Source organism: Pagrus pagrus (genome assembly GCF_965226575.1).
Source record: "Pagrus pagrus genome assembly, chromosome: 15".
Lineage (NCBI taxonomy): Eukaryota > Metazoa > Chordata > Actinopteri > Spariformes > Sparidae > Pagrus > Pagrus pagrus.
Genome location: NC_140199.1, coordinates 14,639,983 through 14,657,734, shown reverse-complemented (window position 1 = coordinate 14,657,734; position 17,752 = coordinate 14,639,983). Strand labels below are relative to the sequence as shown.

The 17,752-nt window shown below is 39.5% G+C and overlaps 1 protein-coding gene across 4 annotated transcripts in view; it reads left to right on the top strand.

Moving 5' to 3' along the window:
• Positions 1-17,752, top strand: part of cfap46 (cilia and flagella associated protein 46) — a 60,776-nt gene that overhangs the window by 18,218 nt on the left and 24,806 nt on the right. For all 4 annotated transcript variants that reach the window (XM_084376002.1, XM_084376003.1, XM_084376001.1 and 1 more), the window contains exons 19-38: positions 764-965; positions 3,334-3,483; positions 7,563-7,673; positions 8,506-8,687; positions 9,032-9,163; positions 9,297-9,462; positions 10,786-10,858; positions 11,210-11,345; positions 11,440-11,623; positions 12,291-12,444; positions 13,130-13,353; positions 13,458-13,580; positions 13,938-14,099; positions 14,553-14,701; positions 15,097-15,195; positions 15,270-15,330; positions 16,043-16,195; positions 16,473-16,673; positions 16,772-16,878; positions 17,461-17,643. In XM_084376002.1, the coding sequence (XP_084232128.1) occupies positions 764-965; positions 3,334-3,483; positions 7,563-7,673; positions 8,506-8,687; positions 9,032-9,163; positions 9,297-9,462; positions 10,786-10,858; positions 11,210-11,345; positions 11,440-11,623; positions 12,291-12,444; positions 13,130-13,353; positions 13,458-13,580; positions 13,938-14,099; positions 14,553-14,701; positions 15,097-15,195; positions 15,270-15,330; positions 16,043-16,195; positions 16,473-16,673; positions 16,772-16,878; positions 17,461-17,643 (2,952 nt within the window). The remainder of the gene's footprint in view (positions 1-763; positions 966-3,333; positions 3,484-7,562; positions 7,674-8,505; positions 8,688-9,031; positions 9,164-9,296; positions 9,463-10,785; positions 10,859-11,209; positions 11,346-11,439; positions 11,624-12,290; positions 12,445-13,129; positions 13,354-13,457; positions 13,581-13,937; positions 14,100-14,552; positions 14,702-15,096; positions 15,196-15,269; positions 15,331-16,042; positions 16,196-16,472; positions 16,674-16,771; positions 16,879-17,460; positions 17,644-17,752) is intronic.

The following is a 17,752-nucleotide window of genomic DNA, read 5'->3' as shown; positions in this document are numbered from 1 at the left end:
TATCAGTTTTATTCCAGGGTATGTACTCATTGGATAGATGTTTGGGTATTTGGCCTGCAGTTTATTTTGGGCCAGCACCAATAAGAGCCAAGCTGCTCCACCGACAATGAATGAAAGACTAATTTGTGCAGTTGATGCTGATGTGACTGTTTATGTAAACAGGTTTGAACCAGGATGTCACAGGCATTTGATGAAAACTCATTCACCAAATGTCAACATATCAAGAAACAGGAAACATAGCTATATTTAGACTGATGACTGTACATTTTTTGAAAGCACTGCCCAGCAGTCATTCACTCAACCCTCACTGGACTACTATGCAAACACGTCTTTCGATTCTGCTGAAACTTGAAAATGATTACCTTTTCAGCTGATACCTGCAATATGTACACTTGTCCTTAGAAAAAGAATTTAAGGCCTGCTCAAAGTTGACTTTTGAAGAATGTCTGTTTCACTCACCAAGGAGCAGTTTAAGCTCTGCTCTTATTTCTGGCTATGGAAGGAAGCCGTGAATGTTCATGAAAACAGACCAAACTGCCCTTGAGCACAGTGATAATTATGTGAATGTCAGTGACATTCTTCTGTAATAATGTGACCAAGGAGACAAATGTACACTACGGCATCCAAATTTGTTGTAAGGGTTTTGACTTTCAGGAAGAACATAAACATAAAAACAAAGATGTTTGGCCTTCAAGCCCAACTTTCAGTCCTTGTTTTTCTTGAGAATGTCAGTTTAGAGCATTCTTTGGATTGTATTTCCCAGGAATCGTGCTCTGTTTGTGCTCCTCTGCGATGCTGTGGCCCGGGGGTTGATCCAGCCTCTATGTGGACCAGACAGCTTCGAGACAGCCCGGCAAGGAGACAAGGGCAGAAAGAGAGCTGAGAAGGGGATGGAGAAAGCTACAAGTGTCCATGGGATTTCCTTAGACCCTGCTGCCCTGCAGGAAGTCCGCAAGGCACTGGAGGTATGTCTGTGTGTGGCTTAGACTAAAGGCGCACTCACACTTGGCCCAGTTGCATTTTATCTGATGTATTTATGTATCAGTACCATAGAAGTATTTGTGAAGATAATGACTTTGCTTTGCATCACAGTAAAATTGAAATGATGAAATGTCCTTTTATAGCAACATTATGTAAAATTTCAACCTTAGAATAACAGCTTCAAAATCATGTTGATGGTACAGTGTCTTGTAATAGACTTTTATCTATTGTGTGTCTATATTGTATTTTGTTTCTGTCAGTGAACTTACACACTAATAGAAAGCAGCACAGCAGTAGTCCACCACAAGCTTATTGGTTTTGCTGATATTTTAGCTTCAGGTGATTGTCATTGTACCATGTGATAAAGCTCTTAATCAGTCCTCTGTACTCCCCTGTTAAAATAGTCTCAGAGTGAAGACGGCGTGTTTCTCACAGGAGTCAAACATGCCAATATAGTGATAACTTTGGGGGGTAGACATGAATGCAAACTGCATCTTGACTGGTGCATGGAGGCATCCAACCGTGAGGCGGTATTTCTACCAAAGAAAGCATTTTCCCATGTCACAACAAATCTGCGTAACAGCTGCACACATCATTATGCATTTAGATTTAATGCCCTCTCTCACCATTAATTTATATAAAAACTCCCAACATCACCATGAATTTGCAAAGCAATTTATTTAGTAATGGTGTCCGCCTAAAGATAAAAAAGCCTATAACCACAAACTAATTACAAGGCAGCCATCTGGTAAAACTCAACTGGCAATTGCACAGTCACTGATTCTGTCTAAAACTTGTAGAAGCTGAAAAAATAATCAACGCTTACGAAGGATTGTTGAGGTCATAAGTTAGAATACTTTTCCCAGAGTTTAGAAACCTCCAGGTATCATGTAACATAAAATATTGACAACTTAGAACCCACATTTTCTGGGACCCAGAGCAAGTACAACTAATCAAAACATGTTTACTTGGAAATCTCTTGATTGGTTGTATTTTGTTGAAGCAAACATGATTGAAGCAATTCTCTCCCAGACTTATTGTGGTGTTTTGAGCTGCTCTTTGTTTCAGTTTCTGATCTTTCCACCGTGAAAACAATGACTGAATCTTCAGCATTCAAAGCTTAAAAACGGATATGAATCGCTGAAGAGATTGTGCTGAGACTCTCAAAGGAGATTGTATACAGTCCCTGAATGAAGTCCACTGAGTCCTTGCAAGACCTGTTCAGAAACAGTTACACAATGTCAATGATTTGAAAGTTTCAAACTTTCACATTCTATATTTCACTTTTCAAACTACAGCTTGTGTTCAGCCTTCCAAATGTTCTCTTTTAATTGTCTGCATTATGAATGATGAAACAGGTCATTGTCATACAGATGCTGACCTGTTTTATAGAACAGATGGGAAGCTTTTTTCATTATTTTGGAGCAAACTTGTCATCCTCCTTACAATGTGCCTGGCAAGTAAGTGTCTATTACAAATATCCCCTTAAATGTATTTCACCCCTTAGGTGGAGTATTATTTTGTCAGAAAGGAGATGGCGTTCACCAGAACAGACTAGGTTATTTTGGTTTCATACAGTACATGTCTGTGTCTGTAGAAAGCATTGATTCTTCCTTGATATGATATCATGACAGATGTTAGAGCATCACAGATGAAAAGTTGAAGCTCTCTCAGGACATTCTTTTTTATCTTTTTCTCACTTTGACACCCATTATTCATCCAGCCATGCATGCACACACATGCGTTCACACTCACATGTAGATTTCATGACTAGCTTTCTTTGTGCTGTTGAAGTATGATTTCTCTGTTCTCTTTGCCGCACTTGCCAATTAAACCCTGTTTCCTTTCTCCTTTTCTATTCAAAGGATCCTCCATGAGTATCAGCTCTAACTCCAGATGAAAGGCACTTTATCAGTGAATTATTAACTCAATTTCATCGTGTCTGTTTCCTTTTGGAAGGAAAGATAAAAAATTATCCTTTTCAATGCATTTTTTATAAATAGTCTACAGTACAGCAGGGTCAGATACAGTATCTAACTTGAACAAAGTCTTACTGAATTTTGAGTTTGTTCTGTATGTCAGTCGGGTCTGCAGCTGACAGGCTGGCAGAGGGCCTTGGGCTAGAGAAAGTCCAGGGTGTGCACAGTCTTAAAGATATGTACCATAATGTATGGTATTTGATAGACACTTAAATCCACATTAACATGTTTAACATCGTTAAGGATTATATATAATCCTGACTATGTTAATATCACAGTCTGTTTATAGAGCTTCTTTGGCTGTTAATATCCTACTAAATACTTTTAGCTGATAGAATGCAAGCTCAGTGTTGTTTTCTACACTTCCTCCTAGCTGTGTGACTACGCCCTGCACATGTCCAACTGCAACATCCCAGGGGAGACCGTCCCCATCTCAGTCAGGAAGCAGGTGGTGGCAACATGGGTGCAAATTAAGAGGCTCCAGCAACAACAGATTGGTTCAAAGATGGACACAAAAGATGAGGTACCATTCTCCACATCAGCCCAAAACTGTCAGTGACCTTTATTGTAGGTTGATAATCCATGTTTAGGGCATAATCAACATTTTAAAGCACTGTTCGTTGTTCTTCCCAAATTATGTCCTAGTCTAGCATTAGGTTGCACCAGCTATTCATGAAGACATTGATACGTTTGAACGTAAAGTCCTTCCTTTCTTAGTAACTACAGAAGCATTTAAAATCATCCAAACCTTTCAGAAATTGTTGAATTAGTTGTTATTTTTATGACATACAATTCAAAATCTTTAAGATTTACAGACAGCATTTGTATATGACCATGTTACCTCTATTAAAAGTCATATCTTGGCAAGCTAACCTTTATTTTGTCACAGAACAGTCTTGAGATGTGAAAAGATCTGTTCAAACATGTCTTCTAAGCTCTACCATCATATCACTATGGTCTATGGCAGCACTTGTGTTGTGTTAGTGGAGCTTCATGAATCTAGAGGTCCACAGAGAAGAAGCCTTGGAAACAAAATCCTGCATATTAAATTCTGCTTTACACTTGATGTTCCACACACCACCAAGTGCACATGCGTCCGGCTCAGTTTACTCTTGCAGCAAATTCAAATTCTAATGTCCATCAGGACTGAAAAGTCCTGCTACATTTGCTCGCTGTGTAATATACAAATTGTTCTTGTGTGGTCTCCTCTTTATCCAGAAGTTATGGATTATGGTACCACTCAGCATGAATTATGTGCTGTTTTTTGTAAATGTGGATTCATTTTAATTCTAGTTTAAATTATTTTATCACTAACGTTATTTAGTAAACTGTAATTATGGGAAGTGATATTTACTTATAAATATAATATTTAACAAGTATTTTAGGTGCCCAAGCTGGCGAGCATGTCGTGCCAACCCTATTGTGTATATACAGGCACATTGTAAGTTAGAGTTCCAGTTAGAATCATAATAGGATATGACATGAGTATGAGATCTTATTTTCAAAAATAACAAGCTGTATTTTATATGTTTGTTGTTTGTGCAATGTCCTGGCTAATTAAGTAGTATTTTTTTTAGAAGCAGTACTTGGAAGCTTTTTATTCTGGGCAGTCACGGTTTGTTAATTTTGTTTGTTTGTCTTTTTGTTTTGTTTTTGTTTTGTTATTTCTATAGTCATGTCTCCCCAACATATGTTTTTTAAAGAGATGGGTTGGTCTGGGGGTGTATTTTCAGCAGCACAGATGCGACTGAATGATCCTAGAAATATGGCAGGAATACTAGAGGCAACAGTGTGTCTTTGTGATCCTCTCGCTCTTCCACGACCAAACATTGCAACTTGTGGCTTTGGTCATGAAGGTGACACTTAACTACAATATAGTAAATAATTGAGTTTTTGCAGTGAATATTTTAGAGAATATTATAGATCAGAGACGAAACTGACAGAAGAGCAGGGCTGAGAGAAAAAGGTGCATGGTTCTGTCCATGGTTCTGTCCATGGTGCTGCTACTTCAGCACCATGGACAGAATCGTGCACGATGAACATATTCAACTAAAAAAAACCTCTGCACTCTCTCTGCTACTCTGAGATGGAGAGGGGGGTGTAGCAGGTTAACAAGGAGGATGCCTTTTTGGTCATTTTGCTAACAAGGAGGGTGACGTTCCCTTTCAGCCTCCCTCAAATTGCCTGCTGATCATAAGTCAAACACATTGACTAATTGACTTACTCGAGACACTGACCAGGAGTAACTACAGCAGCTTTTGCTTTAAGTTGTTCTCGCTTGTTTTGGTGCATTGTAAGAAACAAAACCCCTGTTTATAGAACACAGACACAAAAAAACTGTTACCATTTGCAAATTGCCAAATGCTTGCTCCACATGGTGTTGTGTTCTCAAACCTCCTCCTACAATCAACAAAACACACACTGGTGTCTAAGAATAAATACTGCATACTTTTTTTTCTGCACACCACATCACCATTTAGTGGTGATAAACAAACTGAAGCCTAAATTACAAAATCATTTAGGCAGTATATCTTCGGTTTCATTCAGGCCACACTTTAATATTCTCCCTGACCAAACATCATAGATGAAACAGTTTGTGTGGCAAATCCTACTTCATCTTTTCTAAGGTGGGTGAGCCCATGACCTTAGTGAGAGAGAGGTGCCGAAAACATCTCAAATTGACTGATGAAGAGGCCCTTGGCTTGCAAGCTTAAACATTTAAATACTGTACTACAGAATCATGAATACCTAGATTATTGCCCCACCCTTAGGCAGCATGGGGTGACAAAACATTCCACAACTGACACTAAATTAAGATTAAAAAAAAGACACTCAGTTAAAACACAACAACAGTACAAAATCCCATGCTGAGAGACATAAAGACCATCAGTCCCCACTCCAGAAGCCTCTCCCTTCTGAGGCTGGCACAGGGGCTGTAAGTACTGCCTCTACTAGGCCAGGTGAACCTCATTGAGCAATAAACCTTTGTCACAGCAGCCATAGTTACTTGAAAAAGAAGGTAAACACAGGTTTAATTAATGAAAATTAATAAAGGTTTGGTTCCATTTAGTATGGCGGAGACTTTCCAGTGAGCCAACATGCACAATAGCAACACCTTGACTCTGTTTGAGCTGAATGGAATGGAATCTTAATTAGTATCATTGGTAACACCTGTGTTTACCCTGCTGTTTGATGTCAAAATGGCTGCTATGAAAATCATCTATTAGGGCAAAGCTAGAGATGACAGGAGGGGAGAAGAGACAAACAGCACATACACATAAACCCTTAACATTGACACTGTTACAAAGATTTTTTCCCGCTTTGCATTCACACACCTCACTCCTGCTTCTTCTGTTTTGTACCTCTGCATGTTCATGTCCACAGTGAATGAGCTGGCACCATGGAAACAAGTTCACTCTTGAACTGAGTCAAGTCACTGAGATCAAGATTGATAATGTTGTCAGAAGACTAACAAGTGAATTCTGAACCCAGTGTGTGTACTGAGGCTTATTTCTACAAATCAGGATGTTTTGGCAAGGAAAGTAAAGAGACCTGTGTGGAAAGAACCAGAAATAGTTCGAAGTTTAGGAGAATGCATTTGAAATTGTAATCCCTCAGCATTGCATTTGTAGTTTGAGAACACAGTTGGCAGAAGAAGTAGCAGCAAAACAATGGAGGAAAACAAACAAAATTGGCCATAAACACTTTAGTATTGAAATTTGGATTTTTTTTACATTTGATGTGACAAAGATAATGTTTTTATACTTTACTATTTCACTTAGAGGATACCTCTATGTATAATGTATCTAAGATAAAAAGGCTGCTTGGCATTTTTCTTTATTGCGCCATGAAATATGTGTAATGTGAAGGAGGATGAGTACTCACTGAGACAACTATATTGCTCATTGTCACAACATAGTCATGTCACATTCATTATGTATCCTGTATTATGGTCTCCTCGCAGTCCTTCTTAAATATGCTTATAATATTGATAGGCTTTTCTGATGCCTGACATTTTTATTAATCTTTTTGATGTGGTAGGTGTTACTTCCGCCATATCCATATTACAGCAGCGTATCCGCTGCTCTGTGATCATCTCCGGATGTCATATTTCCCAATGGTGCTGCTTTACAGTGGGATAAAAATGTGGGCAATGCACTTATGCAATTTGTCATTTAGAGGGGCTGTTTCATTAGTCACCGTAATCCTATGACCATTTGTCAGCCAAGATTTCTCCTGCCCTACATTAGTCCCCTCAGCCTGATGTGCTTTGAGTCACAGCTAAATGAGGTTTGTTTCTTGCCATGCAAATTAAGAAATGCAGTGTTAATATAAATGGGGGGGGGGGGGTTATCTCTAATCTCAATAAATCATTCATCAACTCATTTTCCACACAATAGGAAGTCATGCATTATCAACAAGGTCATCTCTGCAGTAGTTGGGACACATACGATATGATAATTATACTGCAGGTCCATGTATAATTTATAAGCAAATAGTAATACATGTATGTGTCTTTTCTATAATTAAACTTAAGGGATTGGTGTATGTTCAGCAGAGGACTGCACTGAAGTGCTCAGAATGCATTGTTCTCTTTCCCAGTGTGAGAACGAGGAAGTGTCGGCGATGACGCGTGTGCTGGTTGCAGTGGAGATGCTCCAGTGCAATAGGAACCCGAGGCATATGGAGTTCTCTGTTCCCAGTCTCTCCACAGTATGTGCTGTCCTCTCTTCATGTTTTAATACAGTAGCTGTTGCCCAGATGGCAACAACAGATGCTAATATGACCCAGTCTGAGTCTTCAGAGCCTGTCGTCATCTCATCATGTGCCATTATCTTCTTAATTACTGTAGCTTCCTCAATCATCTCGCTTTGGTCAGATTTGGTCAGAAACTTCTTTGACATGAGGTGTGCTGTGCATTTTATCTGTGGAGAATCACTTTCTTTGACACTTGAGGTACTTGGGCTTGTTTTCACAACTACTGTATATCGTCTTCTACTCTCTCTCATCCATCTATCTCTTCTTGGCTGTCTTTTCTCCTTCTTTCTTTCTTCCCATACTCATTCACTCCTCCCTCACTTAAATTCCTTCCATTGCTCCCTTCCCCCTTTCTTCAACTCCTGCTTAATCCTTCTCACATTTCATTTTCTGTGTACCTCCTTTCACTCTTCTCATTCCCTTGTGTCTGTCCTTTTTTTACTTTGCCTACCACCTCATGTCTTTTCCCTCTCATATCCTTCATTTCCATTCCTTCCCTTTTCTTCTCCTTCCTCTCCCATCACCTTCTTTGCCCTTCCCTGTCATCCTCACTCCTCCCAATTTTCTCCAACTCCCTGCTTGCATAATCCCCCCTCTCCTCTATATTTCCCTCCCTTGTTTTCATTGCCTCCCTGCATGCCTCCCCTCAATTCTCCTCCTCCCTCTTCTCATCTTTTCTCTCAATCCCTCATCCCCATTTTCTCAAACCCCCTCCTCTCTTCTCCTTTTCTTTTCCCTCACCACCTCCATTTTCTTCATCTCCCCTCATCTCTATCCTCACCTAAAGCTGGTGAGCATGGTGTCTGAATGCAGCTGGACTGATGCTGTGGTGGAGCTGCAGGTGTGGTGCCAGCTGGCTGCCTTCTGCCACGATGCCAAGGACCACAGTCTGGTGTTGTGCTGCACCAACAGCGCTCTGCAGCTGGAGGAAGGAGCAGCTAAAGGCCTCCGCACTATGCCCTGTGTTTTGTGAGTGTAGTTGGCTGAATACAATTTATTTAAACCAATATTTGGGCACATCAGTCTTTTTTCTCTTATTCTTAAAAATGGACAGGAGAGAGTGTCCTTGATATGCATGTGTGTGCCTTGTTATGGAAAGCACTTTTGCTTCCCAAGCTCTCTGAGGGCCAGGTGACATCTTGTGAATATTCAAGAGTATTGCAGGGGATATTAATGAGCCAGCATTGCTTTGCATTTTTCAAGTCTCAAAGTTTGAATTGAGTTGTAAGTTTCAGATTTTCCAAGGGTATGTCAGTTACACATTTTAGTTTATTGATTGGTTGACTTTGATTGACATATCCTCAAATCCCTAGCTATGGCCTGACTGCAGTGAATGAGATGCTGAGCAGTGCAGCTTGTTTGAAGGGTTTGAGTTTGGTCCACGAGTCCAACGGAGACCTACACACCTACATAGAGGCTATGAAGGTGCTTCTGTCCAGTGTCAGGTGCTCTTTACACTCACTTCATGTATTGACTAATGCCTTGGGCAGCTATAAACAATAAAAATAAAAAGCGGGGGGATTACTAGATGTTTTACCTTTTATATGTGCTTGCTTTCTTCTCTTTTCCATACTGTAGCTATGCAGAAAAGGCTGAGAATCCAGCATTGTGTGTTGCAGCTGTAAGGCATTACTGGAACACCTGCCTCCCCCTTACTAAGACTGCTGAGGGAAGATGGCAGCTCAAAGAGCCCCTTGAGAAGATCCTGATTGCTCTGATTCATACCAACACTAGACATGCAAAGGTATGGCCCCCTCACCTAATCCAGACTTTCACTTTAATCAATGTGAACTCTGTCAATGTACAGAGGCATTGAGGGTCAAAACACAACATTTCAGAAAACATACTGTTTCGTAAAACAGACATTTGAGAAAACACTTGAACAGAAACGTGAAGCATTAACCTACCTTATCCGTACTCTGAAATGTTGTTTTGTTTTGACCCTCAGGCACACCACATTAGAGAAATTACAAAATGTGTATACATTATTTAAATGTTTGATTTTTTTTTTTTTAATTAAGAAGAGGGATACAACATTTTTCTGTTCAGTTTTGCAGGCATGGGAGCTATTAATTTTCCATTCGCTGAGTCTGTTATTCCTCACCTGGCTTAACTACTGGATGGCGCACAACTAACCTTTTGACTTTCTGTGATGTTTAACAACTGAGCATTATTAATAGTGCAACCTAACAGGAGTAATAAAAAGGCCTGGCAACAATGGAACACAGTCTGCCCGTCTGTTATGGGAAGTGTTCCAGGCTCTCCCCAGCCCCAGCATCAGATCAAAACTTCAACCTTCCCAAAACTTCAATTTTTTAGCCATGCCAACTGCTGACTCAACAAAAGTTCAGCCAAAATGTACTAGCAACAAAATAAACGGCAAGGAAGCAAAACAAAAGTGACAGAAGTAACCTTTCATGTCCTGTTTTTTAATTCTCATTTCCTATTTGATTTTTTATTAATTTATTACTTTATTTGCATTAAAACAAGGTAAAATAGGGCGCATACTTTTTAAACTTGGTGTGTTATCTTTAATTGATGATAGATTTGATGAAACATTTCCTTGAGGGTGTTATGGGAGAGAACTTGTGGGTGTGCTTGAAAAAACATCTCCTCAGCACTGCCTGTGGACAGCAAACCAGCCAGGGGGATCAACAGTCGTTCAGCTGCAGAATAACTTTAAATCCATAATTAAAGACAGTTTATGTGAGAATTCAGAATGATGTTCATCTGTGCTGTTTTTTTCCATCTTGACACTGTTCTTCAGCAGTGGTGCAACTGTGCTGTATCTTAACAGGAAATACATGTTTCTCAGTGTGAGCATCACAAATGACTACCTTACATGTATAACTGAACCCTGTGATATTGCATGCTCCGGATTTACCGATAAGGGGCCAGGGTCAGATCAAGGGCAAGGTCAGATAGCAATTTTTCATATATTGTACATCAGTGAGCTTGAACTATGACCAACCATCCACCACTACCAGCAGCACTCTCCTATCACCCTTGAGGCTCAAGTGTTAAGGGTGGTGGTATTAAATATTAATCTTTTCTCGTTCTATTTCAGAAACAGGGCAAATTTGAAGGCTTGCTGACCTTGACAGCAATGCCTCGTGGGAGTTATAAACATGAAGCAACAGGTGAGTGGTAAGAGAATCCTGAAATGGATAATCTGTGAAATTTCTTTTTGAATTTTGAGACTATACCCCTTGAAATTTGTTTTTTCTTCCTGTTATGTATCTGATTGGTTATTTTGTACCTCAGTACTGCAAATAATGGATGGCACAGAAAGTGTTAATCATTCCAGGATAAACAATAAAGCTTTGAGCCCTGGGACGTTTGCATTAGGATTGTCTATTTGGATCGCTGAATATTGTAGTTCACATAATTACCTAGAACACGCACATGTTTGCATTGGATCACAAAATCAATAATCTAAATATGTATCTATGTGTATATACTGGATGTACTGTATGTGCCTCTGTGAGTAGATGAAGAGGACCTAACCCTCAGAGCAGCCATTTACGGTGTGTTGCTCCAAATCCACATTGATAAAGCAGACTGGAAAAGTGCTGTGCAGCTCCTGGATCAAGCTATAAGAGACGTGCCTCACACAAAACACCGACTGTGAGTAAAAAAATAACACAGTGGGGACTGAGGGAGAGATATGAAAGGGACAGAAAGTCAAAAAGAAATCTAATTTCCGTCTGTGTTTGACCAGAACTCTGCTGAAACAACGAATACTGGTGAAAGCACGACAGGGGGCAAGTGTGCTGATGGACATGCAGAAGTTGAAAGATGAAGGGGAGCAGTGCTGTTCATTTATGTGGCACCATGTTGCACTGTGTGCTGGCGACATAACCCAACAACTCATCTGCTACCAGAAATCCATCACCTCTCTGTTGGTAATACCTCTATTCTGGTACCATACCCAAACCTGATAGATGATACATTTATGCAAATAGACCATGTTGGATCATGTAGAAAATTCTAGTCATGTTCATCATTTCATTTCCTAATGGTCTTTTTTGCACTGAGCATGGGCATTGTTTCTAGAAAAGTATCTAGCACCATCATGTGGAGGTATCATGCCATTACAATTGAATGCCCATTGCCTTGTCCTGAAACACGGGAGAAGGGCCTCTCAGTTGGGGCTAGGTTAGGTTAAGGCTAAGACAGGCCCAATCAAGCACTTTTCTAGAAGGGCCAGGTTTGAGGCATCAAAAATCTGTTAAAACAATGCACTTTTGATTTTTTTTCTCCATTTTGTTTACTAGTTTTCACAATTGAAAAAGAATAGTTATGTATTCAAAAGTGTTGAAAATGAATAGCCGAAATTAGGTTGTCAAAGGGCCACAGACCACTAGTTGAATACGTCTGAGCTAAGAGTTAAGCTTAAGATGAATAATATCTGTTACCTCATTCAGAGGTGTGGCCTGGAGATACCAAACTCCAGGCCACATGTTACTAAATAAAGGAAAATAAATAAAGGAAAATAGCAAAAAAAGGTATCTTCGCATCTTTGCCATGTTTGTGATTGACACTTGTGTTTGCGATGCAATTTGTAATCAGAGTGTAGATACTCAGTGGCAGAAGGTCAACCTCCTGTTAGAGTTTGGAGAGTGGTTTTACTGTCACAACTTCCCCAAAGCCGATGCCCAGCACCAGGTTCAGTGGGCCGTAGACATCCTTCTACACATGGACACTGAACAGACAGAAGGAGCAGGTACAACTGTTATTGACTCGTCTTTTTCATTGTATCATGACACAACTGTGTAAATCACTACTTAGTTCTGTGAATTATGCAACAACTAAATTATTCAGGAGAAGGTGAAAGAATGAGAATTCCCCTTGGGGGTACGCACATGGGAATAAAATGCACATATCTCAGGGGTCCTTTTCCATGTGGGATTTGTGTGTGTTGTTGCACATGAAAACACGTGCCTGTGTACTTTTATTTTAGGGACTCCCTGAAGTTTAACTCTGTGTTAGTCTGAGGGGAATAACATCTGCTCTGTCTGATCCACAAAAGGGCCATGCCACAACTATTTGAAAGTTACATCAGCAATGTTTTTAACTTTCATTTGAAGGTTTACCCTGTGTAAACATTAAAACAAGTACATTGTTTCAATGTTCAGAGGAAAAAGAACTGCCCAGACAAAGACAGATTTCTCAAGATCCCATGTGGCTACCCCCTGAGAATAGCTAAGCACTTTTTTAAAGAGACAAACTGAATACACGAATAAAAGAAAAAGTAGAAGCTGATTACAGAGTTCTGTGTCTCTCTATTATTGGCTTCATCTGTAATTGTGAAAAGTAATGTTGCTGTACAGTTCTATCAACAGATTATTTATCTGTTTCCTGTTAGATTCTTTGTCAAAGTAAATGTTATTTGTATATCTTTCCTTCAGAGGACGAGTCCAAAAAGAAGGATGTGAGCACGGAGAAGTGTGAGTCCCTGGTAGGAGTCCAGGGCTCCTTATTCACACAAAGTTTGTCTAATCTGAAGGAGGTGTGGCGCCTTGACAGCCTGGTACGAGCACACACTCTGCTCGCTGTCATGGCAGACAGGACTTCATCTGAGCACCAGCTGAACTTGCTCAGAGCTTACACCTTTGTACTAAAAATATGGCAGGTAGGGCATCTTTACTACAATTTTGTTCTATCACTCAAATTAGACAATGTTGATGTGGCTGCTCTGAAAATGTTTTTTTGAGTATGGAACATTTGTTACTCCAGGTGTCCATGGCAGTGTGTCATGAGATTGCCAGTGAGATGGGAAAGAGTCAGCCACCCCAGCCTCCGCTCTCTGCTGAATCTAAAAAAGGCAAAGACAAGGGGAAAGGCAAAAAAGCGAAAGATGTAAGTCCTACTGTATAGCTCGAAATTGTGATTCAGAATTCTACTTATTTACACAGTTTCTAGTGGAGTGTGTAACATACAGTACAAGGCCATTGTTCACCCTCTTTGTCTGTATGATTAAAAGAAACAATGCTTAAAGTTAAACACTCAATTTCTATGGAGATTAAGCTAGAAAGTTTAATATTTGCACATGGTACCAGATACTACATGACACCACTCTAAAAATATACATATTATTTATATAAAGTGTTCTTGACAGGTATTAACTGAACTTAAATTAAATAATAATGATAATAATAATCGTAATAATAACAAAAACAACAATAAATGAACTCTGTGTCTAATCTGTTTGATCAGCCTACTCCTGCAGAAGAGAGACCTAAACCCATTGTCTTGGATCTATCACTTCCTTCCACCCCTAACGACTGGGCTGGTTTCGTCTGTCCTGACCAGGCCAGGCAGATCTTCAGAACCAACAGTAACCCTCAATGTATCAATACACACAGCATTCCAAAGCAGGCAAGACTACATACATGTCTATGACATTTCTATCACTGTCATAAACTCTCATTTCAGCCTTGTTTTCTAGATAGCAGGCGCTGGCTGTATGGGCTCAAAGGATCAGCTGACAAAAGCATTGCTGCTCGAAGAAGCTGTCATTTGTAGATCAAGTAGAATTGCATTTATTGATCTGTGAGGATCAAATTAAGATGTTGAGTTTGAAACTCCAGCATTCTGAATTAAATATGTGTTATAATTAATTAATAGATCTACTGCCAGAATGAGATAAAAATGTGTGATGAGACTAGATTGAATTAATTTGGAAATGGAGCAGGCAGGTGGCATTGTGGGCCGTTTCCTGTTCTGATAAAAACCCTGGATGGTATTGGTATGTATAATTTTTAGGATGTTACCGCAAGAATCTGACTTGTATTTCTTTGTTTTTCCATATGTTTACGTGTTTGTTTGTAGACTCAGAGTCTGTTTTATCTCAACCTGCTGGAAACAGAGCTCCACTCACTGTCACTCGACCACCTGACCCTGCCCATAATGCACCTGGCTGAGACCATTGCTCATGACCTTTTTGATAGGAGGAGCCTCTCCGACCTCTACCAACTGAGGTAAAAATACTGATCAATGAAAAGAGAACTAGTTACAAATCCACTGCATATGAGAGAGATGTTGCATAAAGCATTTTGTAGAGTTTGAAAATGAAAATCATCATGTAGAAGTGATCCTACTAGACCTCCTTAGCTCACTCCTCATCTCTGCATGAGGCTCCAGGCTAGTTATTCAAATTGTGAGAAACTGCAAGGGAGTGATTTTACTAAAGTGAGCTGTTAAACGGCTGCTTTATTTAGACATCAAAAAAAAGGGAAGCACAGAAAACCGCTGAACTGATGAGCATCAACTTGTCATGCCATTAGTTACTTTTAGAAATCCTATTAATACTCATTAACTTACCTTTATGTAGTGACTTTGTATGTTTCTCATGCTCTTTTTTTCAACTAATTAGAATTGTGAGGACCTGTTGTCGGCTGGCTTTGGACACACATTCACCATATCAGGAGAAGCTCCTGAATCTGAGTAGAATCCAAGAACGAGAACAGATGGAGTATGTCTACTCAGCTACAAAGTTTTAACGTTTTAGCATTTTGCTTTATTGACCTATGATGATCATGATTTCAGGTGCTACAAAGCGATGGCTTTTTTACAAGAGAGGAGAGGCCTTCACAAATCTTCCAATCAGGTCAGCTTGCTTCTCAAAGAACAAATATATTTAATATTGCACGAAGTGCTCCACATTTATAATGGTTTAGTTAGAGAAATGACCACTAAAATGAATAACTTTTAATTAACTCTTGGCTTATTGCTTCTTAGAGGATGACCGTAACCCACAAGTGATTACAGTATTTTATGCTGTGATAAGTTTTATCTGACTGATGGCAGGTCAATATGTGAGGTTTATGATTGAAATTACTTGTCTCATAAAGGGAGTATTAACTCTTAAGTCAGTTATGTGAGATGAGGATTTGTTTTTATTTATTAATTAATGAATAAATTAGTTGGGTGGTTATAACTTTTCTTGTCCTTCTTTGTGTAAAGTATTGTACAATAGCCTATTATTGATGTGAATTTCATATTGAAATCAACAATGCTCATTCCATAAACACTGGTGGCAGAAGCCACTCTCCAAACTCTAACGGGAGGTTGATCTTCTGCCACTGAGGCATAAACACTATCACACACATAACATAAAGAAGGTTTTTTCTGTTGCACCCATTTTTTGCTTGGTGGTGTTTATGTACTATATGTTTTCCAGTGGATGTGCACATAGTGCCATGTGTCTTAAATGAATCCAACCTGTTAATTGGTTGACAGCTCTAAACATCATTGTCTGTTTACAGTTTGAGTCAATATAGAACAATAAAGAATTGTCCTATATCTTTGTGATTTTTTAGGAAGTTAAGGTGGATGAAAAGGCTTGGTCTGGGCGACAGAGTATGGATGCATGTGCTCAGGACATTTGGCTGGACAAAGCTGAGGTTTGCCTTGCCATGGGGCTCTATCAACCTGCCAGGCAGCTCCTGGCAGAGGCCCACATGGTGGCTATGGTTAGTTGGAAGAAAAGATCTCAGTGTCAGACTCTGATAGTAAAATATAGTCTAATCAAATGACAATATAACACTGAACTGAACCGGACTGAACCATTTTATACATCTTCAATGCTGACACATATGTTCTACAGTTGTGTTGTGTTTTTATTGTTGACACAGATGGTCTTGCTAATGGTTGATAATTTATGCTCAATAAAATATTAGAAGTATTTGCAGCAATGTTCTGCTTATTTTCTGCTCCATTATAACTTTCTTTCAAATTGTCTCTGTTAAGGAGCTCGGAGACCAGAAAGCAACGGCAAGAAGTTTGCTCAGTCTGGCCATGCTGGCTTGTGAAGAGCAGAACTATGCCCTGGCTGTGATCCTGCTGGACAAAGCCGAAGACCTGGGTGGGGATGAGGAGTTCTGGTACCAGCTGACCCTCTCCAAGGTCAGAGCTGTAGTCGGCCAGAGAGACCATGGCGCCCACGCCAAGGTACAGAATCACTACATTGTAGCAACGCTCTACAGTACGATTATTTATTTTTTGTTGTGAATATTTTTTTCCCATTGTGTTTTATTTTTCTTTCACAGTTGGATCAGATTATAAAACAAGGCTGTGGAGCTCTGAAGCTGCTTCTAGAGCAACAAGTAAACAGAGTCCCAGAAATCACCTTCTTGATCACTTCATTAGAGATGAGGTAACCACAAACCTCTATGGTCAAACCTGCTAAATGTGTGATTTCTCCTGGTTAACATCACCTTCAGTGCTGCATTGTCTTTGATGAAAATGTGTATAATTTCTGAGCTGTAGTATTTAATGTGAGTAATAAAAAGAATATACACAGTAATCATCAGCAAATAATTTAATTTTAAATTTCACCCTATAATCCAGTCTTTAAAACAAATGGCTAAACAACAGTGAACCTTAAAAGATACATGCACTTACTTCATACAGTTTTTTTGTAAGACACACATGCAGTGTGAGAGAATTGAGATTGGTATAAGTCTCTGGAGTATACAAAAATGTGTGGCCCTGACAAGCTCAGTAAATATTCCTCCTTGTGTCTTAATATGTTATCAGTAGACTTATTTGTATACTCCAACAAAAGTCAACTGGCTAAAACATTATCTTTAACATGTGAAACCTACTTCCAACATGTAATTGTCATGCCTTAAATATCAAATATCATGTTTCAAATGTCTAACCATTTATGTAAGTGGTGATTTCAACAGGCATTTGTGTATTCTGATCTAATGGATTGTATTGTGTTGTGTTCCAGAGGAGCTATTGAATGTATACATGCCCTTTGTGGTGGTGAACCTGGAGAGACACTTGGCACCGAGGTTGTCCGGACGCTAACGGCTGCCTGTGATACACTCAGAGATTGTGCCAATGGTTTCACAAAACTCAGCTATAGAGAAAGTGCGGCAGAGGCACAAGTCGAGTATGCACAAGGTTTAAGGTTAGTCAGCCAGGAATTAGACCAGACATGAATGTTAGAGTCATTATAAATGGGATATTCTTTAAACTATATACTATGCCATGTGCAAATATAATTTTTGATTTGCCTC